Source organism: Penicillium pulvis (assembly GCF_028828015.1).
Source record: "Penicillium pulvis strain IBT 33274 chromosome Unknown scaffold_8_segment0_segment0, whole genome shotgun sequence".
Taxonomy (NCBI): Eukaryota; Fungi; Ascomycota; class Eurotiomycetes; order Eurotiales; family Aspergillaceae; genus Penicillium; species Penicillium pulvis.
Window position 1 is genome coordinate 5,859,043 of NW_026643080.1, and position 18,985 is coordinate 5,878,027.

General features: G+C 48.4%; 5 protein-coding genes across 5 annotated transcripts; 4 read left to right on the forward strand and 1 right to left on the reverse strand.

Moving 5' to 3' along the window:
* Positions 1-783: 783 nt before the first annotated feature.
* On the forward strand, positions 784-1,169 carry N7503_011628 (uncharacterized protein; the record flags this gene model as incomplete). Its single annotated transcript, XM_057071174.1, has 2 exons — positions 784-904; positions 982-1,169. The coding sequence occupies 2 exons, from the start codon at positions 784-786 to the stop codon at positions 1,167-1,169; spliced, it is 309 nt and encodes a 102-aa protein (XP_056917785.1).
* A 2,377-nt stretch (positions 1,170-3,546) lies between these two features.
* Positions 3,547-6,056, forward strand: N7503_011629 (serine/threonine-protein phosphatase 2B catalytic subunit). Its single transcript, XM_057071175.1, is given in 6 exon segments — positions 3,547-3,908; positions 3,985-4,316; positions 4,381-4,638; positions 4,693-4,743; positions 4,763-5,628; positions 5,683-6,056. 6 exon segments carry the CDS (start codon positions 3,791-3,793, stop codon positions 5,741-5,743), a joined length of 1,686 nt encoding a protein of 561 aa, XP_056917786.1. The 5' UTR covers positions 3,547-3,790; the 3' UTR covers positions 5,744-6,056.
* A 64-nt stretch (positions 6,057-6,120) lies between these two features.
* N7503_011630 (uncharacterized protein) lies at positions 6,121-8,241 on the forward strand (the record flags this gene model as incomplete). The annotated part of the gene is made up of 3 exons (XM_057071176.1): positions 6,121-6,586; positions 6,667-6,802; positions 6,870-8,241. 3 exons carry the CDS (start codon positions 6,121-6,123, stop codon positions 8,239-8,241), a joined length of 1,974 nt encoding a protein of 657 aa, XP_056917787.1.
* Positions 8,242-9,963: 1,722 nt separating this feature from the next.
* On the forward strand, positions 9,964-11,664 carry N7503_011631 (DUF1996 domain-containing protein; the record flags this gene model as incomplete). The annotated part of the gene is made up of 3 exons (XM_057071177.1): positions 9,964-10,138; positions 10,199-10,355; positions 10,407-11,664. 3 exons carry the CDS (start codon positions 9,964-9,966, stop codon positions 11,662-11,664), a joined length of 1,590 nt encoding a protein of 529 aa, XP_056917788.1.
* Positions 11,665-15,091: 3,427 nt separating this feature from the next.
* On the reverse strand, positions 15,092-18,965 carry N7503_011632 (GAF domain-containing hybrid sensor histidine kinase/response regulator; the record flags this gene model as incomplete). The annotated part of the gene is made up of 3 exons (XM_057071178.1): positions 15,092-18,376; positions 18,473-18,614; positions 18,664-18,965. The coding sequence occupies 3 exons, from the start codon at positions 18,963-18,965 to the stop codon at positions 15,092-15,094; spliced, it is 3,729 nt and encodes a 1,242-aa protein (XP_056917789.1).
* Between the last annotated feature and the right edge of the window lie 20 nt (positions 18,966-18,985).

Here is an 18,985-nt window from a genome sequence, read left to right on the forward strand (position 1 = left end):
CTCAGTCGCTCAAAAGTGGGACTATGGTAGCCGCTAGTAGGTATAACTTTGAACTTCCTACTTATTTTAGATCAGTAACTGCCGGCCCGCTATGGATGAGACTAAGACAGAAATCCATATTGAAACGTGGAGTCGGGTTACAAGTAGGTAACAATACTACTTTGAAAACCTACGATCCATCGGGTGATAAAGCCCCTTTTAAAGATAGGACCTTAACGTTGCACAATCAGCCGTTCCTTTCTTCAACAACGTTCTCTTTGAGTTTTGTGGAACCCCGAAGTCCTTTTGATTGGTCCATGTACCAGAGTCTGCAGGGACTTAAGCCTGGATCGTAAACATCCGATAGGCATCAAAAAGCTTCCCCAGTTAGTTCCCCCGCACTATGGGAATTGACAATCCGCAGTGCTTGAGTCAAGAGGAGGGTTACGCTTGTCCCTATAGTACTGATACATGTTCATTGGTAAGTGTCAATGGTAGCATTGAGTCCTGAGCCTGACCACCGCCACTAACCTTCGCATGCCCTTACCATGGTAGCTCTCAAAGTTGTCTCACACCTTATACTGAACGCCGGCAAAATTATCCAACCCCAAGATCCCCATGGGGCACGGGTGGTATGTTCATGAACCATACACCTACAATTCAGGAGACTTCCATGGAGTGGAAAACTCTGTAGACTGTATAGATAATATAAATATGTGTCTAGCCTTCCTGTAAGCCCTCAAATCAAGCTCACCTTCAAAAAAGACAAGATAACATCACTTTCGTGACATCGACTCCATCAGAATGCTCGGTAAACCCATCCTCTCCGTCGGCCTATTCCTTGCTGGAGTCCAGGCTCAGCAAGCTGCCAACTGCGACTACCTGTCATTGAAGTGCGGTTCCGCACTGCTCGGTGCTCCATACAGTAAGAAAAGACTTTCCTAGATGTTGAAACAGAATCAAGTTTGCACTATACACAGGTCCTGACCTTAACCCATTTAGATTACACCACGGCTCAGCTCGTCGCTGCTGTCAATGACACCGCTTCCATCCCCATTATTACGGTTGCTCAGCTCTCCGAGACCCTGTTCCACTGTACAGACATCCTCGGCGCAATCACCGGAAACGCCTACTGCTTCGCTGGTTGTGATACCAAGGCCGGTGTTCGCAACGATCAATGTATTGTGTAGGGTACGCTACTACACAAGTCTCCGCTTTGGCACCTTTAAGATGGGCCATTCGTGGCTCTATCAATAAGACTGATTGGATAATTGCCTGCCAGGCAAAGCTGGATTTTTTGGGACTTCTGCCATTCATTCGATCAAGCACGCACCCCCTCTTAGCGCCCTAGCAGATATTAGCCGTATATTTTTATTTCGGCCAAGCGGAAAGGGGAATTCATTCATTGCTAGCATCATTCAAATCATCTTCCTAGATTCAATGCGGAGTACACAAGAGATTTGGCAATCCGTTCATTGTCAGTTAGATTCTCATCTATTGATTAATCGTAGGGGGCACTTTCATCCAATGAACGACCACTTAGTTGCCACGACTCTCATCTCTCAAACCCATCAATAGAATAATTCTTTTTGATCTTTCTGGCTTATTCAATCATTCCCAAGTAGTCAATCGTTTACAATTGCTAGCTAAATTATACGTGAACATGCTGATTGACAAGAATATTCTGCCCAAACACTGAAAGAACTTATAGCAATATAAGGATTGTCCTGAGAATAAGCCACGACTCTTCCGGCACACGGTCTTATCCAATCAATCATAAGCTCCGACACTCCCTATTTTCAAATCCACTTTGGCGTAGGAACAGGATGTAGAAATGTGTTCATATCCGCAAATGTCGCCCCAAAACACCAGGTCTGGCACTGCTTAAAGCACGTAGGAGTAGGAGTAGATGGAGGAACGGTGACTGTCACCGTACTTGTTACCGGGGGACAAGTTCCTCCCGGTGCCAATTGGCACTCATCGTCCTGGGTCAGGCTGAGAGAGGGTAGGCAGTTGTTTACGCAAAACGAGTTTCCGGTGATATTCCCGAGGATATCTTCGCAATGGTATATGACTTGGGGAAGCTGTCCTGCGGTGAGTGGTGGGATCGAAGGCGTTTGGTTGACCGCATGAGCAAGTTCAGTCAAAGTATAGCCTAGAATGCAGCGAATTGAATTTTTGGCCCCATAAAATCCAACTGGTGTTCTTACCATAGGTTGAAATCAATGTAAAGCCACATTTATCGGCCTGATAAATGCATGGTTTGACGAATGCATGGGCTCCCATGAACAACGTGGACCACAAGAAAATTGCATAAAGTTGTGAGGGTATCATTTTTCCCGTTGATCTGAATCTTGGAAGGAACCCCTTCACTTGTATTTTGTAGGTATGCCACAGACCTAATGAAGCCAGTATGTAGTATCGCTCTGAAGCTCCTGACGATGTCATTTTGGCATCTAGGAATATAGTTCCCTGGCCAACCTTCTATGCTATGGAAGGTGCAATCTAGGTTTATGTGTCTCACTCGTGAGATGCAACCCTCGAGATTTGATTCGACTATAATGTTATCATTGCAACCCCGGACGTTGGACTACACTCCGGGGTTGGTTACGCCCGTTAGATATTCGCCCGTACCTGCATATTCGCGTATGCAGGTAGACAGACCTAAGAGCAACGACTTTGGTATTTGAAGGTGCCATGCCACTTTGCCACCTCGGATAAGCAGGGGTTTCCAAGGTTTAAAGCTTGTCCCACCCATCGACCATATATACCGGCAAGGCCCTCGGGTCAATTCTTGGCTACTCAGAGTGTTGGGGGCTTGGGTATGTTTAGACAGTGGCAACGCTCCACCGTCCAACTGGTCAGAACACGAACAGGTTGCCATCTTTGCCGAGCACTCATATTTTGAATGGAATCTGAAGTCGGGGGCTTCAAAGGGCAATTCACCGCTCATCTCTCCCCGATCTCTCGAAAAGGTGTGACGTCCAACACTTGACAGAATATACAGGCATGGCCTGGCCCACAATGACATTGCCCCTATGTTCTGAAGACCGAATGCCTAGATTGCTGGCAGATCGTGGAATCTGCCCCTAGGTCTAATCGGGTTAGATTCAGACACACGCCATGCGAGCTGCATGATTGCATAATTGCACGCACACTGGGCAGGAATGATTATGGTTGCCGTCAGAAAATGGTTCGGAATATTATCAAATCACATCTTTTTCAGTCATATTGTTGTCCTTGAAACAAGAATCCGGGGCAAAATCCGGTTCCAGGGTTAGAAATCGGTGGAGGTCAAGTGGCCGGGGGGTTTCAGGGTACGTTCGCCGCCTGAGGTGTCAATGCAACTCACCTTATGAGGCTCATGCCTGGTTTTTTATCTTATATGTAATCTTGTGAATGTGTCACAGTGCGGAGAAGTTGGTCACTGGACCTCAGTAATATAGAGTCGTTTTTTATATGTGACATTCCACACATGGGCGGGTTGAAGTAGAAGAGAGAGAGAGAGACAGAGCTAGGAGGCCCAGCCCGCTTATTCAATTTGTTTCTCTTTTTCCCTGCAACTTCCTTCCACACGCGACCCTTTCCTCTCCCCCACGGTTGGATTCTTTTGAACAAATATTCCTGATCTGGGTCATATACGGGAGAATCTTCCTATCCGATCTCTTTCGCCCCCTGTGGGACTTCCATCCCGACGTCCGCCTGAAATCCCACACCCCGCCACCATCTCCGCGCGGTCATATCCCCTCCCCCTCTCCCGCCCCTTACTCTGATCTTTTGATTTCCCACAAAGCCCCCAATCAGAGTCAAAATGGATCGAAATATCGCGCGTGCCGTGAGGGAGAAGCAGCCGGTCCCCGAAATCGACTTCTCCCTGCACCAGATGGAAGATGGCTCCCAGGTCTCCACATTGGAACGGGTGGTCAAGGGTATGTTGACAAACAACCCTCACTGCGGTCGCTTTTACCTACAATCTGATAACTGACCTTTGGTATGAGGAAACAGAGGTCCAAGCGCCGGCCCTGAGCACCCCTCCCGATGACATGTTTTGGTCTCCCGATGATCCATCCAAGCCCAACCTTGCCTACCTGAAGCAGCACCTGTACCGCGAAGGTCGTTTGACGGAGGAACAAGCGCTATGGATTATCCACGCCGGTACAGAGGTCTTGCGCCAGGAGCCCAACTTGTTGGAAATGGATGCTCCTATTACGGTCTGCGGTGACGTCCACGGACAATACTACGATTTGATGAAGCTGTTTGAGGTTGGCGGTGACCCTTCGGAGACGAGATACTTGTTCTTGGGTGATTATGTCGACCGTGGTTATTTCAGCATTGAAGTGAGTTTTTCGCAATTTTGCCTTTGCAGGGGTTTTGGCTGCGCGATGCTAACTGGTTGGATAGTGTGTTCTGTATCTATGGGCGTTGAAGATCTGGTATCCAGATTCGCTCTGGCTGTTGCGCGGAAACCACGAATGTCGCCACTTGACCGATTACTTTACCTTCAAGCTGGAGTGTAAACACAAATATAGCGAACGGATCTACGAGGCCTGTATCGAGTCGTTCTGTTCTCTGCCGCTGGCGGCGGTTATGAACAAGCAGTTCCTCTGTATTCACGGTGGTCTCAGCCCGGAGCTGCACACCCTCGAAGATATCAAGGCTGTAAGTCATTTTGCTTCATTTCATTTAAAGTCGCGGTCACTAATTTTACCGCAGATCGATCGTTTCCGGGAGCCCCCCTACTCACGGTCTGATGTGCGACATCCTGTGGGCCGATCCTTTGGAGGAATTTGGTCAAGAAAAGACCGGCGATTTCTTCATTCATAACAGCGTTCGCGGTTGCTCCTATTTCTTCTCCTATCCGGCTGCCTGCGCATTCTTGGAGAAGAACAACTTGCTTTCCATTATTCGAGCACACGAGGCTCAGGATGCCGGATACCGCATGTACAGAAAGACGCGGACAACCGGGTTCCCTAGTGTGATGACCATTTTCAGCGCTCCTAACTACCTCGATGTTTACAACAACAAGGCCGCTGTGCTTAAGTACGAGAACAACGTTATGAACATCCGCCAATTTAACTGCACGCCGCACCCTTACTGGTTGCCCAACTTTATGGATGTTTTCACCTGGTCTCTGCCGTTCGTTGGTGAGAAGATTACCGATATGTTGATCGCCATCCTCAACACCTGCTCCAAGGAGGAACTGGAGGAGGAAGAGGAGGAGACTCCTGTCTCCGAGACGATTCCCGAAGGAGCGGTGCCCGACGGCCCCGTCTCGCCTCCTATGCCCATCGATACCGAGTCCAGCGAGTTCAAGCGACGAGCCATCAAGAACAAGATTCTTGCTATTGGTCGTCTCTCTCGTGTCTTCCAGGTGCTCCGAGAGCAGTCTGAGAGTGTCAGCGAATTGAAGACAGCGGCTGGCGGCCGTCTTCCGGCCGGTACTCTCATGCTGGGTGCGGAGGGTATCAAGCAGGCCATCCACAATTTCGAGGATGCCCGGAAAGTCGATCTGCAGAACGAGCGTCTACCTCCTAGCCAGGAGGAGGTCATCAAGACCAATGAGGAAAACCACCGTGCAGCTATGGAGCGTGCGGAGAAGGAAGCTGCCAACGACACTGGGCTGGCGACTGTCGCCCGACGAATTAGCATGTAAGTTTTTCGATCGGTAATAGCATTAATGATAGTTCTAACTTGTTTTCCCAGGTCTGCTGGGTCTGGCCGCAACCGTCAACGTCAGCGCGAAACGCAGTCTCGGGAGGCCTAAGATGGCCGTGGATTTGGCCGAATTGATATTATGAAACGATCTATGCATTTCCTCTTCCTGCCCTCCAGCGCACACGCCCTTCTGCCACGACATGATCGACACGATACCCTACCGATCTGCTTGATCCTACCTATTGCCCGACTCTTAACCTGTGCATTAAACACGATGAAAGTCTGCAGGATGGCTCCAGTTCACTGTGCGTCGCTCCTCAAAGGGCTTGCTATAGCCGGACTGGATGCCGGCATAGGGGGTTTCAAGGCGAGAAAAAGAATATCATGTAATGATGGCTTAATTCTATCACATTTCATTTTCGTCTTAAGCAAAGAACAGTAAATTTTAGAGTATAGACTGTAGAGCTGTAGGCCTTGATCCGCGGAATGCCTGTGGACCCATGCCAAGCCCGATTGCCCGCCCTCACTTCCAAACCAAGTCCTTCGTCCACCACCCGGTTACGCCGAGGACACGCGCCCCAAGTCCTTGCCACAGCACTCGAAATGCCTGCCAGACTGCGCGGCACGCTTCAAAGGAGCATTGCGCGCCCCCTGGACAGCGCCGGTATATTCTACTGCCAATCTTGCACAACATGGCGGCGAGCACTCTCAACGCGTGCCAGCATTAACAAGATTGCGCCCGCGCGCCGAAGCGATCGCCTTATATCCTCGATCACCTCCTCTCGACCCATCACAACTTCCACAGCCGTATCTACGGTTCCGCCGCGGTTCAAGGAGCTGCATGATGCTTTGAGCGGAATAAAGGATGCGACCATTGAGCAGGTTAGCGTGAGTCGGTTGCAGCTCGCTCTGCGGGGATTGGAATCAGAAACACCTTTGATTCGTATTGCGGGTGAGTGTCCTTTATTGAACTGCTGTTTGCCCATTGTGATGGCTTTTTGGGTGACATGGCTGATCCCTTCCTTATTTTAGTCCTTGGTCTTGACAACGCTGGTTCTGCTCGGAAACTTGTTCGATTACTTCTTGCTGATCCTTTGGGTCCGCGCGAGGACTGGGAGGATACTCTGGAGGCCTATGAGTCTGATCCTTCTCAAGGATTGCTGATTCGGTAAGGAATCATCCCATATCCCATTTACGGATCTAGGAGTGTAGCTACTGACTCTTGGAAACTACAGATATGGCGAGATTTCGGAGTCTATTCCTAATGACTTGCTTCCTACAATCGCGGTCCAATCATCACTTTTGAAGAAGGGCAACCTGGAGGTTCTTGTCAGTTCCATCGGCTCGGAGTCGAACTCTACTCGGACGACACTAGATGCCGACACTTTCCTCGTACCTACTGTCACTATCGAAACACCACACCCGGGCCGGAATAACATTGTGCGGTATCCCGTACACCGGAGTATTGTATGCGGAAGTGGCGTGGATGGATTGCTAGCATTCAGCTCTCTCATGGGCCAGTCAGACCTAAAGAATGAGGTGGAATCTGTCCGTGGTGCTATCGAGCTTTCCGTGGAGAACAAGAACGCTGGTGACGGCCGGCTCTCCTTTGTGGACATTGAGCGTGCGACAAAGGCTCTCGATCGCATTCGGGAGTCGGTGCAAAATGCCATCGAGTATGAGCGTGGCTGGTCTGGAAGTGGTGTACAGCCTACGATTGATTGGCTTGCTTCTACCTCCCAGGTGACCAAGGAGGGCGCATTGAATCCTGCCTTAGTCCCATTAATCGAGTCTCTGCTTGATGCTGCGGACGAGGGCGTTCTTGCCCGAGATGCCAAGGCTCTTGAAGGTCAGGCCATTGGGGTTCCCTCAGAGAACGTCCGATTCGAGCTTGAACGCGGGGTCGTTAATTGGGCGGAGCGTGCACACTCAGAGCTACGTAGCTCCCTCGAGGCAGGCTTCGCTAGTCCACGGTGGCGGGGTCTGGCATGGTGGAAGCTATTCTGGCGCGTCGACGACGTAGGCATGATCACGTCCGAGATCTTAGAGAAGCGTTTCCTGCGCCGCGCAGAGCAGGAGGCAATTTGGTCCTCGGGCCAATACGAGCAGGCTGGCCTGCTAAACGACCCGAAACCCGCTCCACCTCCAGACTCGGCTTCAGAGTCCACCCCTGAGCAATCTACTCCGCCTCCATGGCCAACTCAGATCCCCGATATGCGCAACAAGCTTCTCACAACCACCGTCCCCTCCCTTCAAGCCCTTGCTCAGAGCCTGGTGCTCTTTAGCGTCTCCACTACGACCCTCACCTCCGCCCTCTCTGCTCTCACTTACCTGTCTATCCCCTCTGCCTCTGTGTACGAATCATGTACCCTTGCCGCAGTCGGTCTTATCTATTCTCTGCGTCGGCAGCAGAAGAAATGGGTTGCTGCCCGTGGCTTCTGGGAAGATGAGGTCCGGGAAGAGGGTCGGGCATCTCTACGTGAGACTGAAGATCTCATGCGAAAGACCGTTCGCGAAGGCGGAAAGGAAGTTGAGGTTTTGACAGATCACCGTGCACGGGAGGCGGTTGATCGGGCTAAGAAGGCTTTGGCTGAGATTAAGGCTTGATCTTTGATATCCTGTATATGTATGATATTGAATAGACCTCTCTAGATGTACAATCTACTCTGCTATGTACCACTTGGATATTGACCTCGAGAAAATATACAGACAAGGGCTGCATTGGTAGACGACGAATGCATGCCCAGATCCCAGGTAGATTTCTAGATAGCTCGCTTCTCAACGGGCGCAATAATGGGGAACAAGCTTTACAGCTCCACTCTCTATGTTTCAGTCTCAGTCATGTTCGGAGAAGTCCTAATCTGTAATAGAGTAGATCTGAGCTTCGTAAGATCGCCGCAGTGAAACCCAGCTTTGAGCTCGATAACCAGGGAACATCAAACAATGGCTGTGTGATCTTTCAGCTATTTTTGTTTCTGGGCTGTCAGTGTCAAGTCGGAGATTTTACTCCTCACTGACTATCTATGCACATGCACTTATCCATAGACGTCTTCCGTTGTTTGTTATGGAACATTCCGTGTCACCATTTCTGAATATATATTAACAATCTCCGGGACTTTTAAGCGAGATGTTCCAAGCCTTGAAAATGTATCGTATCAATTTTTAAAATGACTTTAAGATTAGATTTTCATTCATTATCGTATCCAAATTCGCGTACATCGAGAAACACGTTCCTTAATCTAGGCACCGTTTCAGCATGCGCCCGAGTGTCCAATCCGAGTCCGCAGCGTGGGGGCACCCGAGACGGACTAACTTAGATCAGGAACATGCGGTGCACCAATTCAAACCAGATACACTGCTCATTTCCATTGAACAATATTCTTCTCCCGATCCCAATGGTCGCGTTTGGAATCCACTTGCTTGGGCCTTGTGGAGGGGTTTGAGGGGGCAGTTAATATCCCGTTGTCAAGGGATTGGTCAGGACTTTTATCATTGAAGGACTATGCTTAAGGCTGCTTTTACTTTGTTGACTAGTGGTCGTTTGGGCCCTAAATTGATTTCTTTATCTTGTGGCTTGGCCCTTTCTTAGATCTTGTCCTGTCTTCGTCCTTCGTCCTTCGTCCTTCGTTTGGTGGTTTCCCTTGATATCCCCGGATATTCTTTTCGCTCCTTGCCCTTGTGGCCTTTGTCCTTCGTTTTATTATTCACCTTCTCCTCTGGAAGGAGTTGCTGCAGGCTTCAGTGATATCCTCACTCAGGTTAGTTATACTAAGATTGTCAATGTCCTAGTCTGATCTTCTATAACTAATACACGGATGAAGGTTCCGACCAAGTATCATCGAGACCGTGTTATTTGTTGACGTCACTGAGAACGCTCTGAATGCTACATACAGTAAACGGTAAGCTACATACCTCAGGCGCTATGCCAAATATATCCCTATATGCCTGGTGCCGGCCCTTAACAAGGGCGCCCGGAAGCAAGGGGTCACTCGGCAAAGGGAGCCTCCACTCTGATATCCCAAGCACTCGAATAAGGAACATTCGATGGCGCTTGATTGGACATCTGCAATCACATTCTAAAATGTGCCCCTCGCCTATGTCGCGTCTTCTTAACTGCGCGTGGGGCCCTGGTATTATGTTCCTCTCATACTAACTCATATGCAATGACAGCGACACTCCCGACAACTTCACAACATCTAATACCTTTCGATATTCCACGACGCCATACCGGTCGATTCGGTACTCCTGGCGAGTCGTTGGCCTCACATTCTCTTGAAGTCACTCCTTTGAATTACCGAGCGCGTTGACGTGGCTCGACATCCTTTTGCGATGCAGGACATTCAGTTTAAGACTGCCCTCGTGGCCGGTCTTGCTATCTTCTCAGGCGTTGCTGATGCGTTCTGGCGTCTGCCCTGCCGTGGTCGAACTGGCCTTGCTCGGCTGGATCCGATTGTGGACCCGGGAAAGATCTCGTCGCATGTGCACTCTGTTCATGGTGCAGGAAGTGAGTTGACCCTAGAATGATTGCCAGTCATTATATACATTTGCTGATTAAGTATGACAGACTTCGGCATGAGCTCAGATTCGGAGACTCTGCGCGAGTCAAATTGTACATCTTGTGCCATTATGCAGGATATGTCAGCCTACTGGACTCCAGCACTATACTTTATGCACACAAATGGCAGTGCACAAGTTGTCCCAGAGGTTGGAGGCATGCTGAGGTAAGTTTGAATCTAGCCGCGTCTGCTTAACAGTATCTTAACCTTCTATAGTTACTACCTCCTATACGGAGAGAACATCACAGCCTTCCCAGATGGTTTCCGCATGCTTGCAGGAGACCCTTTCCAACGAAACTTTACCTGGCCAGTCCCTGACCCACCCAAGTCATCATGGTCGGGTGCTCAAGTATCTCAAAAAGCACTTAGGCAAAAAGCCCTAGGCTTCAACTGCCTAAACTACAACACCGCCGCTGAAGGCTCCCTTACGCGCCATTTCATGCCGAACAAAACCTACCTCGACGCGCACTGCACTGACGGCCTTCGTCTGGAACTCATGTTCCCTTCATGCTGGAATGGCAAAGATATCGACTCCCCAGACCATAAATCCCACGTTGCGTATCCCGATCTCGTGATGACGGGAACATGCCCAAAGGGCTACGAGACGCAACTAGTCTCACTATTCTACGAGACAATCTGGAACACATACGCGTTCAAGGACGTTGACGGATATTTCGCATTGGCGAATGGAGACCCTACTGGATACGGGTATCATGGCGATTTCATGTATGGGTGGGAAGATGGGATCCTGCAAAAAGCTGTTGACACTTGCACGAGTGCAACAGGTATTGTCAATGACTGTGCAGTCTTCGATTTGCAGAGTGAGGATGATCAGCGCCAGTGTTTCTTTGAAGAACCCGCTGCGCTTAAGGGTGAGAACACCCATATGCATGCTAATGGCTTGCCTGGGAATGTCCCTATTGCGTGGGGACCGGCATATGCTTCTCCTATGGCCGGAATGGCAAGTTCTACGGCAGCGTCTCATGTGGGAATTTCCACAGGGGCGTCAGTCCCGACGACTACTAAAGCAACTGAGCTGTCGGGCATTGTCCCGTCTTTGGCTATTCCGTCCCTATCGCTTGGTTTTGCATTTGGGGACAATGTTAAAGTTGAGGCTGTGGTTACTGCTGCGAGTGTTGCGACCACTTCTTTCACTAGTTCTACAACTAGTTCGACACCAACACCGACACCCACCACTGCGATTGTTATTGATCCTGTTACCGAGGAAGTGATCTATCTGCAGCGGGAAGTTGTTGTTCTGATTGATGAGCATGGGAAACCCTACTCCACTAGCACAGGCACAGCGCATGTCGTTTCGACGCGCACAATCACAGCTACGGAGACTTCTACCGTTGTCTCATATGTCGCAAGAGACACTATCCCGGAAGACTCTGAAGCGATTGAACACAATTTGGGACATGCGCGCAGACATGTTCACCACCATGGCCATTTGCACAAGAGAGACAGTTACTAGAAACTGTCTAGAACACTAGCAGATCGAGTCTACGTTGGGTATGCCGTGTGTTTTACTGTCCTGCTGGCTTATTGGACTGTGACCAGGAACTTTATTCGTGTACATGCTTTCTTCCGCCTATATCGAAGGGTTCATGCTGGTGACCGTGATCTTGTCGGTGATATATTGTCATTCTTGTCATTTATAAAATTCAATACCTCCTGGTCAAAGCTAAGCCCATCTTAAGTTTCTGGCTTTGTGAGCCTACGTATCGGATGTTCTCTGCCACCTCTTGGTGTTCCCTTGCAGGGTTCTGTATTCGTACTCAGACCTCGCCACTTCTTGCTCATCGAGTTGAATGCGAGCGTCGCATTGAGCAGTCCACCAACCGACAACCTGCAATAAACGGTACTACGCTAATCCGACTCACGTGCCACCTATCTACAGCCCCCAGTAGGAAGACTAATCCGAGGTTATCAATTATATTTGTACTGAAATACCGTAGGGTCAAGGGCAGAGTGAATATAGGAACCTTTGGAAGTAAAGCGGGTTTATGAAGACGGTTCGATAAAAATATCTCTATATGTAGATATATCATCCATGCCTTCATGTTCAACCAGTAATTGCTTACCATTTCAGTGCCGACAACTTGATTGACAATATAAGTAATATGATTCTGAGGCTCCCGACCTTCGCCTTGTTGCTCATATTTAAATATTTGAAGATCATAAAGTGCACACTCCACGACGTCGAAAATTCACAAAGAATAGTGCGTATAGTTCACCGCTACTGATCTACAGCGAAAACTTCCCCATAAAGTACTGATTATCTGTTTGCGTAACTTGTGGCTTCAATAAGCTTGAGACCATATTGCTTATAATATCCAAACCATCAACCTACGGTGGTATAACCCGTTTTTCTCTTCTTTTTCCTTTTGGAAATGAGAACAGTGTACGTATCAATTAGTGGTGAGAATCTTGCAAAGAAGCTCTGGAATTCACAAGGAAAGTATATACGTTCAGGAAAAACAAGAATATTTAAGCTAAAGACAAGTTTGCAAGCATCAGACCTGAACAAGTAGTATCGGGTTTGATATGGGTTAGTTATAGGCAAATGGATTTCCCATAATCATGCCCATAGATAGCCGATACAATCTTCTATTCCCTACACCGGACTCCAATTCCGAGCCCGGCTAAATGATACCTCGGTTGGGCACAGTGAAACATAATATAACCCTCACGAAAGTTTTTAAAGGCTTGAAAAGCATCTGGGCAGGGCCGGAGAACCCACTCAGTCTCTCGTTTTAAAGCCTCAATCCGTTTGCAGCTCAATCGTAACTGGGTCAGCGGCGTTGATTTGCGCGCTCTCGCCTGGTTTGCGAGCAAATTATTGGACTCATTTCCCAGTCTCATCTCCTTATGATAGGAAAGGACATCATTCACGAGATCAATCCACTCCGCAATACCCTGGATTGAAGTCACATATTCCCCCAATTGTGTATCCTCAGAAAATACAGATTTTGGAAAGTTAAACCAGGCGTAAGACTCTCCATTGCCTGTCCGTCTCCGAAGCCAGGAGGGAAAGTCATTGGTCATTCGCGAGAAACCTTGTGGAAACTGATACTCAAGTCCACAGGAGGCAATCATATCCATGCTGCTGTTTATAATACAGGCTGTTGCATATGGCCCAAAGTGTTGAGGGGTATCGTGGATCAATAGATCAGCAAAGTGATCATAATGAGGGTCACCGTGAGATGAACCCTCACCAAATACTTTTGCGAAGTGTTGTAGTCTTCCAACATTTGAAGACTGGGTGTCCTCAAAATAGAAGAATAAGGCCGTGTAGACACCGACATATACTTGGATGTCAAATGGACTTTTTTGATACAAAAAATGGGCCGTATCGCACCCGGCAGCAATACACGGCAGCACCGGTTTAAGTTCTTCGGGAGAGTGGCCTCTTTGCTCAAAAGCCTCTCTGACTCGGTGCTCAAGTTTGGGATTGGGCGAATAAAATTCCTGGCCTGGATCATAGGACTGGTTGAGAAAGAATGATCTCAAGTTGCTTTCGTATGTATTCATCATCAAGATAGATGCAAGTCTATCCTTGAATCTGCGAAATGCTTTCTGAATCATTTTGGAGATTGATGTCGATATATGGCAATGAATAAGGAAATGAAGTGCTCGTACATGGTGATGACAAAAAAGCGGCCCCAGAAATAAATTTACATGTAGTACTTCAAGAATTTTATACCTCGTCATTTACTGCTCAGAACTGATTCTTTCAGGATCGGGATGGATCGGAGATAAAACTGTTCTCACCGAAGGCCTGTTAAGGAGCAATACATATGCATGGTTCAAATTAACACATACATACAGTATAGTGGTCTGTAGATCAGTGACACAAAGTTCGATCAACGCAAGTTTGTGGATAACGGGAAATAAATGGGCATTCGTTCCTGGAATTTTGAACCAAGGGAAGTATACGATTATTGGGCAGTCATATTCGGTGACACATATTGGGAACTCATTGCATTAGCCTAGCGTATGCGACTATTTTTCTTCATTCATACATTAACTCAAAATGGGTCTAGAATGTATCTGTACTATGATCAACAGGGATAATCTAAACAAGATTATAAATCATATCTAATCAATCTTCACTCATGCATTTGCCAAATATGCATCTGACCCAGACGGTGTGCAGTCTGCGGAGTAGAGCAAAAGTAGAAGCTTTGAATTATCTACACTGTTGATACGTGGGCCGAATCGATCGGTATAGTATACTATTTGCCCAAAGCAGCTACCTCGATGCATATGAGGAATCATGCTAACAATATCCAGTAAATAGAACTAAGCTATCTATTCTAGGCCGAATGCAGCCCTTTCATAAGCTAGCATGCTCCTATCTTGGCGGGTGATGGCGAAAGATATGCCATCGGGCTCTGTGATGTAAGTAAAGTTAACGGCGATGGAGTGCGAAATCTAGGTGATTCCGTCAAGGTGGAATGGCAAGTTGGAGCAGTCCACGGATGTGTAGTCCATATTGCCCAATGAATACTTCGTCCTTTTGCAGAGCACCTTCATAAAGGTTTCAAAATCCTTGCAACTTGGCACTGTGATAGGTAAAATTCTCGGGGTCTACTCCTCATTTTGACACCCGTATCTAGAGGTTAGTAAATGAAGTACGCGCGAAAACCAAGCCGTCATACTGCCAATTTAAAGGCCAGTGTCATATTTGACGGCTTGAAGTTTTCGGAGTACGAGAGAGGACGCTGTTTTGTGTCCTGACAAAGCTTGCCGGATTTAAAGATTCATTGTTGCGCCCCATGCAACTGATAGTGCCCTTGGTTATCCCAAGCCGTCGGGACAACATGTTTGAGGTTTTCTTAGCCTTCCCATATATCTGCGCCAAATTCGCATGTTAGACGTGAACAAGTATACGCCGTTTATTTTGACAGTCCAATTTCCCAATCTTCGAGGAGCCGCGATATCTTCTTGAACGAAACAGGTTTCGTTAGGAAGACGTCCACTCCTGACTCCACTGCTTGTACCTCGTCACGCAAGCTACTAAGTCCAGTTAATGCGACAACCTTGGCCGCAATGCAGCCCTCCCGCTCTCTTTCAATCGCACGTATAGCACGAGTTGCTTCAAACCCGTTCATGACGGGCATAGACATGTCCATGAAAATGAAGTCGTACCCCAGTAGCGTCTTTGCAACCAAGTTGACAGCTTCCCTGCCATTCTGCGCTGTATCTACAGCTGTGACGTTCCGTTTCTTCATAAAAGTCCTTATAAGCCGAAGGTTAATGTCATTGTCATCGACCAGCAATATTCGAGGTTTGCTTTTGATTTCAGATGAGGAGTCGATAAGAGCCGAGCCAATGGGCGAGGAAGTAGAGGATGTGGAGGAAGGTGCGGCAGGGCTAGAAGATGAGCTTCCAAATGTGAGGGGAGAAGTGCCTTCTGTATCTGAAGTCTGGCTAGAAAGATTACGCTTCACAGGATACATGGCCTGGTCGCCGGAACCTAGCATAGGATGGGACGATCCGACAAGGGGTGATCCTAGACTTTCAAATGATGGCGACTGGAGATCTTCAGTTGATGGATTCGGGCCTGAGTGCTTGGACCGGTCCGGAATAACGGATGGTGTCTTGGAAGGATCTAGGCACGGCGCAGGAGATGCCGGCTTTAGCTCAAGGCAGTTCAAGATACCCCTGGCAAGCTTCTGCGGACCACAAGGTCGACGAACAATCTCCACGGAATCAGCAATATGCGACCATTGCTTCCTAGCGTCTCTCGAGCAGTCTATGTCGTTGCGAAAAACAAGGAGGCTTGGCAATGCGGTGTGCAAACGCGGGAATCCTTCATCACACAAGTCACTTTCGTTCACAAGCAAAACATCAATGTGTTCATTAGCGGACCAAGGCACCAGCTTCAGCCCATACCAGTCAGTGATGTACTGAGTAACTGAAGACCAGAAGTGATGCTCGCCAAGGCGAGAAGGATCTATCCCCCATATCGCGGCACGCTTTCCAGGAAATTTTATTTGAAGCACTTGCGAGAGCACTGGAAGTTTTTCCTGTTCCAAGCTCTTGACGCGAGGTGTCGATGAAAGACTTCTCTCTCCCACTGGACGCTCGAGGGGAAATGTCACCTTGACAGTAGTGCCTTCGCCTACTCGGCTTTTGATTCTGATGTTTCCATTGAGTGTTCTCACAATGCCGCGAACGATTGATAAACCAAGCCCAGTACCTACCGAAAGTGTGTCCTCCTGTGCGAATGGGGTATATAGACGTGTCTGAAGGAACTCATTTGAGATACCCTTACCCGTGTCTGAAACAGTCAAGGTAACGATGTCCTCAAGACCCTGACGTCGAGTACGGCCCTTTGAATTCTCCGTTGCTTCGATTGAGACAGAGACCCGGCCCTTTTCGGTATATTTCAGGGAATTTCCAAGAAGGTTCATGATCAGGCGCCTCAGCGAGCCGGGCTGAACACTGTAAAGCCAGTCATTATCACTAATATCGACAACAACCTCCACACCTGGATTGGAGCCAACTTGATTGGTCTCTGTAGTTGACCCGAATGAAGAATCTGGTGACTGCCCGATGAGATCGTTGATTGGCGTAGCTGACTTTCGGAGATGGGGGTGCCCCAAGCACACGCTCTCCACCACTTCCTCTGCTAATATGGCAACGTTTGTCGACACATGGAGATCCATCCGCGCTGGAATTTCGTCTGGGGGTTTTGGTCTCCATGGATCTTTCTTGCGCTTCGACCTGTTCTTCTGTCTCTCCAAGGACAGTATTTTGCTGAAATCCAAGACTTGGTTCATTGTATCCAAGAGAGTCCGGCCGCATGCATTTACCGTCTCGAGAAGAGACTCCTGAAACTCGTCTAAATGAGTCCCGCCCAAGAACTCGGCAGCTGCTAAGACGCCATGTAATGGGCTGCGCAGTTCATGAGATATAGTGCTTATGAAGTCCCCTTTTTGGCGGTCTGAAACAACTGATTCAACACGGCCGTATTCAGTCATAATAGAAGAGGCGAAGCCAAACATTGAGGTCAGATCGACTGCCCGGCTGAAGACTCGTGTCGACTGGGGAGTCCAAGAGAAACACCCTGCAAACCATTGTGGATTGTTGGCATTCCATAATGGAACAAACATGACCTGGTTGGCGTCAGGGAAGTAGCCTTTCAGTTTGTCGGCTTCCGAGGCCCTGGATGATTGATTATATTTCCGAGAGGCGCCGACCGATTGCTCTTCATCCGAGGTAGACAAACTCCCATCACGATGGAATGACCAGAGCCTACCTTTAGGATAGCGACGGGATAGTTTATTTAGAAACGCATTGTCGAGTTTGGCAGCAGGAAGTGATATCTCAGAGGGCGTCCGGTATGAGAATGGATCCTCTCTGGTGGAAAGCGCAAGAACAGAGCCAGAAGACTTGCTATCAACGGAAGACGAAGGGCTACGGGAGCCGAGGTCTGACGAGCAATCGCCGTTATCCAAAAGTATCACACCTCCAGCACCGTCCAGGTCCAGGCTTTGCCGCAGGAGATTAGCAGCTCGTTGAAATAGCCAATCAGTGTTACTCGAGACCATCGAGCCGTTATCGCTCTGTTTCGAGCTTTGGGATGACGGTGCAGGGCTAGCTGACATCCCAACCCCTATGTCTTCGATTGAATCTGGACTCAGAGGTCGTGCGTTTTCATCTCGAACTGGCGTATCATTGTTCTCGGACTGTGCCCTTCGCAAATTGGAACCGCAAGTTTGAGAATTTGCAGATCGACTCGCCCTGCGATAAGGCGATTTAAACGAAAGCGGGCTGCTGTTTAAACTGGGCGAGCGAGTAGATGGAACATTATCGGCGAAGCTGGATTTACCATCCACGAAAAGACGGAGACCCCGAGATAACCGCGAGGCACGGCGTCCTTCAACAGCCTGGCGACTGACCTGTAAATAGTCCATAACCATCGCTGCCACTGTGCCAAGTATATCCTTCTCAATATCATTTAAACCTTGCCGGGGTTCGCTATCCAATATAAACAAGCATCCCAGATTGATGTTGCTGTCGCTCGTTAAGGGCGTTCCGGCATAAAAACGGGAGTGTGGCTCACTTTGTACGAAGGGCAGATGTCGGAAGCGCTCATCCTTTTTAAGGTCATTCACGATAAGAAAAGGATATGTTCCGGCTTGTTGTTCGTCTGATTGGATGTTGACCGTTTCCTATTCGCAGAAATAAATCAGCATCAGAGACATGTCCTGTACTTTGCAAAGTTCATGGGAAAAATTCAAAAGAAAGTCTGGTAGGTGTGGTATTACATGACAGATATTCCAAGTATTTAATAAAGTGGACGTTCCGGCAAAGAGGTTATCACCTTTTTTACCGAATAATGTCGAGCTTCCCACGTTGGTCGTTTTCGTAGCCTCCGCTAAAATGTACTGAGAGTCGCGGTCCAAGATTCTGATAAACAAATCAGACCAAGACCTCACTAGACAAGAGACAAACTTACGTTATGAAAGCACGTTGTGCATTCAGGCGCAGAGCTGCTAGCTGTGCAAATGAAGTCAAAGTCGTATTCGGGCTGTACAAACGACTGGCCTCGACGGAGAACGTCTCCGAGAGCTCGTCATCCAAAATAGAATCAACAGAAAGTGAAGCCTCAGATGGGCCAATTGTAGTGGTCAAATCTTCTTCAGGAGGCCATGTCGCATTTAACGCTGCGGGGTTTGCTGGCTGGAAGTACCGATAGACTTCGCGAGTTTGACGGTCTGCTTCATGGTCACAAATAGTCTGCTCTGTTAAATCATCCATATTTGTAAGAAGCCCATGTG